At 38.9% G+C, this 4853-nt stretch overlaps 1 protein-coding gene across 1 annotated transcript; it reads right to left on the bottom strand.

Annotated features, from left to right (window-relative positions):
• LOC124680668 (Bowman-Birk type proteinase inhibitor-like) lies at positions 1–698 on the bottom strand. Its single transcript, XM_047215731.1, has 2 exons — positions 509–698; positions 1–384 (listed from the first exon to the last, which is right to left on the bottom strand). The coding sequence occupies exons 1-2, from the start codon at positions 648–650 to the stop codon at positions 122–124; spliced, it is 405 nt and encodes a 134-aa protein (XP_047071687.1). The 5' UTR covers positions 651–698; the 3' UTR covers positions 1–121.
• Between the last annotated feature and the right edge of the window lie 4155 nt (positions 699–4853).

Below are 4853 nucleotides of genomic sequence, written 5' to 3'. Positions count from 1 at the left end.
AAAGCCAAAAAACGCACCTACCAAAAAAAGCCACAACAAAAGGGCCCAACTGGCCGGCACGCTGGCACAGCGTCCATACGATTCTTCGTCGCCGGTGGGGTAGGTGAGCAAGTTTGTCGTGTCAGTGGGCGGCGACGGCGTTGCAGCGCCGCTGGCAGAAGTTGGGGATGCGGTCCATGCACTGGTAGACGGGCGGGTGGACGCTGAGCGCGGACTTGACGCAGTCCCGGCACGCCGGGTGGCAACCGCCGCGCACCGCGTCCATGCACTGGCACTGCGGCGGGATCGACTTGGTGCACGCGCCGCAGTTCTCGCAGCACGGCCACTGTCTCTTCGCCTTCGCTGCCGGCGCCTGCGCTCCGCCCCCCTCTCCTCTTCCGTGCCCTGCAATCCGAGAAGATTCCCGTTACTCATGAGGTGAGCTGAACAGATCGATCTGCCACACTGCTCCGTCAAGGGACATCGTGCTTAGTTCCTCTGTTTTCTTAATCGCCGGGAAATCTCGTACCTCTGCTTTGGAGATGGGAGTGTTGGCCGTGGTGGTGGTGGTGCCTGCCGCTGGATTCGGCGAGGTGGGGAAGAGATGCGAGGAGCACGGCTAGAACGGCCAAGAACACCAGCAACGGCGCCGGGCTTCGTCTTCTCCCCATCTCTCTTTCTCCCTTGGATTTTGTTCTTCGCTTGCAAGGAGTGTTGTAGGAGTACGTATTTTCTAACTCGGGCTGATGTAGCTCCCTCTATCACAATCTGTACGCGGCTAATGGAAGAAGTATGGTTTCTTATAGAGGAGAAGGGTCCAGTTTCGGGACAGGGATGAGAAGCAAAGCAGCGTGCGCTGCCCACTGACACGACGACGGATCAGACAAAAGATCGGATAAACTTTGCTGGGAGCTGGTGAGTGGCGATACAATTGCAGGGTTATCACGAGGGTCGTCTTTTTGCACGGCAGCCCACGCTTTTCTCAAACCTGGAAATGAGTTTCATGACTGTATTTCAATATACCAGAAATACACCAACTTAAAAACTATTATTAGTGCTCGGGACCAAAATGATCAGCTTAATTTGCTAATACTAAATCGCCTGAGAAATTGTCCAATGTCTAAGTCAATGTCTCAAAGAAAAAATACAATTTATTCTAATAGGAGTGTAAGTTGTACTTCCCACATGACTGAGAATCGATTATACATGTACCTATGTGGCTATGTCGACTTAAACATAGAAAACCCATAACAATATGCTCCCCTAGTCATTCTTTATGAAGGCCATTAGTCAACTCAAAATTCGCTCTCAGCTCATCCTTGCTTCTCTTGATTGCCGCCGAATACATTCTTTTTTCGAATGGGAGTCTTGTATTGAGTCATGTATTCTATATTGTGTGAGCTATTGTCTTGGTGGTGTGCATGAGTACGCTATGTTAACGTTGCACTCGTCATTTCTCCACAAAAGCTCATTGTCTCAACATTGTAGATGACATAGCCAACATATTATAAAGCAAGAAAATTGAAATAAATAGGTTAATACAGCCAAAGAAGCAGGGATAAAAAATATATCATTCCAGCTCCCTTGACACGAAGACTAATTGCTAGCCAATATGAGTGCTGTGGAACAAATGGCTACCCGAGTTAAAAATAGACCACAATTTGGACAAGGCATCGGTCCTTGCATGATAGGCTGATCGAGATTAGTGTTGAGTTTCTTATCTAGAAAGTCGAGCTAGTTGCATCGTGCAGAACAATCACAATATCGATGAACATGTGGTGGTACTGCTTAAACAATATGAACTATGGATCAAGTTAGAGTTACCAATTTTCAACCAACATCGACTAAAATATATTGGGAGATTTTTTTTTCTCATTCTAAGTTTCTCAAGATTTTTGTGTCCAAGTGGATTTCCCAAAAAGTGCAAAAAAATTTAAGTAAAATTTAGCATTCTATGTGCAACTGAATGAAAAGTGTAAGTTATGCTTTTTCGATAAGTTACACATTTTAGCGCTAAGTTGCACATTAAAATTTTCCATTTGACTTAGATTTGGAATGACTCATTTATTTCCTTTACATCGAACCAGTTGACCAACTATTTTTTTTATAGCTACATAAACCCATTGTATTATTTTAACATTTATTATAAACTCCTCCATGGTGCCGATGAAGGTGATCGACGGCCTAGATGTGCCATACATGCTTTGCAGAGCCATACTCATCGTTGGTGTTCCAACCATAGTGCACAGTGACATGAAGCCTCGTGTCCCCATCCACCACCCCGCCTCGTTGAGATATGCAATCTCGACATGACGGACTTTGTTCAGAAGGGAACCTTTGCAAAAGATCTCTGAGTCCTAGTGTTGTTGATGGTTATTAATTATTTATACTAAATATTTTTACTTATGTATAATTATAATGCATTTTCTCCACATATCATTTTCAATATTAAAAATGTATGTTATAATAAATAAAATTAGCCATGTAATAATGCAATACAGATGCACTTTACTAACTTCAAAGAATACAATCACGAGCAAAGTGATATTTTTTGTTTACTTCTCGAGAAACAACACAATTTCCTCTTACAAATGATTGGTTGAACCAATTTTCTTGATCAGGTAGAAATAAAAAAACAAAATCACACGTCTTTATAGATTCATTTGAGGCACATGTTTGCATTACCATATATGTGTCACGGTGTACGTTTTAGTTTCCTTAAATATCATTATGGAGAGCCCTAAAGTTGAAAGACGTTTGTAGAGTGTTTGTTCAGATCTTTTTGTAGAGTGTTTGCTTAGCTATTTTGACAAACCTCTTTCAACTTTACGCCACTTCGTAATGACTTTTAAGAAGCGAGCATATCACATTTGATAGGGAAGCGGATGGACAACCCAGACACCCAAGTTCAATTCATCGTGGACATATATTTGAGTTCTTATTATATTTTTTAAAATCATTGTAGCAGCTTCCCGTACCACATTCCCTATAAAATAGTAAGAATAATACTAATCAATATATTAAATATAAATATCTAGAAATTTTAAAAGATCAAGGAGAGCTTTGTCATAAAATAGTTGCATTTCTCGTGTTTTGGTTCTGTAATTAATGGCCAAAGTATCTCTTTCATATTCGTTGTTTCTACAATGTAGGGACCAAATGACGAGTAAAAAAATGTACGCATTTTCTCTTCATTTAAACCAAATATGTCTCACCATATTTCTAGGAATATCTCTCTACACCTGCCAATGATCACTAATACGTGCATAGATGTTTAATCTTTTTTGTTACTATTTTATTCTGTGCGGATTCGTAAGCCTATTTTGGGAAGCAGTCGTAAGCCAGGTACGGCCCTCCCCTGTTGTGGACCATCTTCGTCATGGGAGTACCCGTTTGGTATTTCCACGTCATTCATAGATGTTATGACTCTGGTCTGTTTATTCTTAAATACTTTTGATGTGTAGTACTTGCGGTAGAACAAGAGATCCATAGAGCATTCAACATGAATCATATGGTGTTGTTAGGTTGCATTGCTCACTTGTTCTTCCAATCTATATTATTATATGACCCACATGTGTTCTTCATTTTATCTTTATAATCTCTTTTTTAAGCACACATGCAGTTAAAACCTTTGCCCATGTCATATCTCCATCTATTGTTACAAAACACCAAAAATACAACGTTTGGTCTAGGAAAAAATAATTACAAAGCTCTAGAATTCTTGTTTGCAATTATCTACATCACAAAAAGAACTTTCCAAATGATTCGATGAATCTAGGTTTCCAGGGAAAAAACAAATATACTACATCCGGAAACCGGATCGAAGGTATCACCAAATATCATGTTTAAATATGAGAACATGTTATCCTCATGAGAAATTATTTTATTTGTGAGAAAGACAAATACAATATATAAAGTAATGATCTATGTACACTACCAAAGTTTTTATTATAGTTCAAACAAAAAAATTATAGCAACGTTTGGAAATTATTTTTTGTGAAAGGAGTTGGACTGTTGGAGGAGTGTTCAATGTGATGCAAACGTGAAACATCTTGTTCACAAGGCTATGTGCACCGCAAGGGGCGCGTCACACCCTTATTACACCACTTCACAAGGATTACTTGATCGAGGAAGAGCAAAGCTACCAATGGGGAACATATTTCAAGATATCAATAGAAAATACTTTCTTGGGGAATATAGATAGTTATCAAAAAAAAATCATAAAAAAAATCCTATGAAGACTAATATAACCCTCATTGTATATTATAGCGTGTGTGGCAAAACTCTAATTTCCACTCTTATTCTCCTTCCCCTATGAACAAAGGATATCATGTCCATTAAAGGGAGTCAAAACCTAACATACAAGATAGGTTTGTTTCCTTCATTATATTACAAGGTTATCACGAGGGTTGTCCTTTTGCATGACCATCCATGTCCCTTTCTAAAACTATGAATGAGGTTCATGTTTTATCAAAAAAAAAATTACAAGCACTTACAATCTTAAATTTGTACTAAAAAAATAATAAGCTTTACTAATCCTAAGATGCTTTAGTTTTTCTGATACCTAAGTTTATTTATGAAGAAAATTGGGGAGTGGTGTTTTGAAACGTGGGAGCATACACTTCCTCTATTTTGAAATGCATCTTACAAACATTTTGAATTTAAAAAAAATCTCACATACATCTTCACGTGCTACACGCTTACAAAGTCGTTTCATAAAAAATCGACTTGTCATGTGACGTGTGTAAAAAGACAAAACTCAGTGCTAAAAATAATGCTTTTCACAAGATAAGTTTTCTCTTTTTTACATAGACCACAAAAATACTGGTTTCTCGTGAATCTTCACGAACACACACATATTATGGAGATGTATA

This window comes from Lolium rigidum, unplaced genomic scaffold, assembly GCF_022539505.1.
Source record: "Lolium rigidum isolate FL_2022 unplaced genomic scaffold, APGP_CSIRO_Lrig_0.1 contig_24245_1, whole genome shotgun sequence".
In the NCBI taxonomy this organism is placed as follows: Eukaryota; Viridiplantae; Streptophyta; class Magnoliopsida; order Poales; family Poaceae; genus Lolium; species Lolium rigidum.
This window is presented reverse-complemented; position numbering and strand designations above follow the sequence as displayed.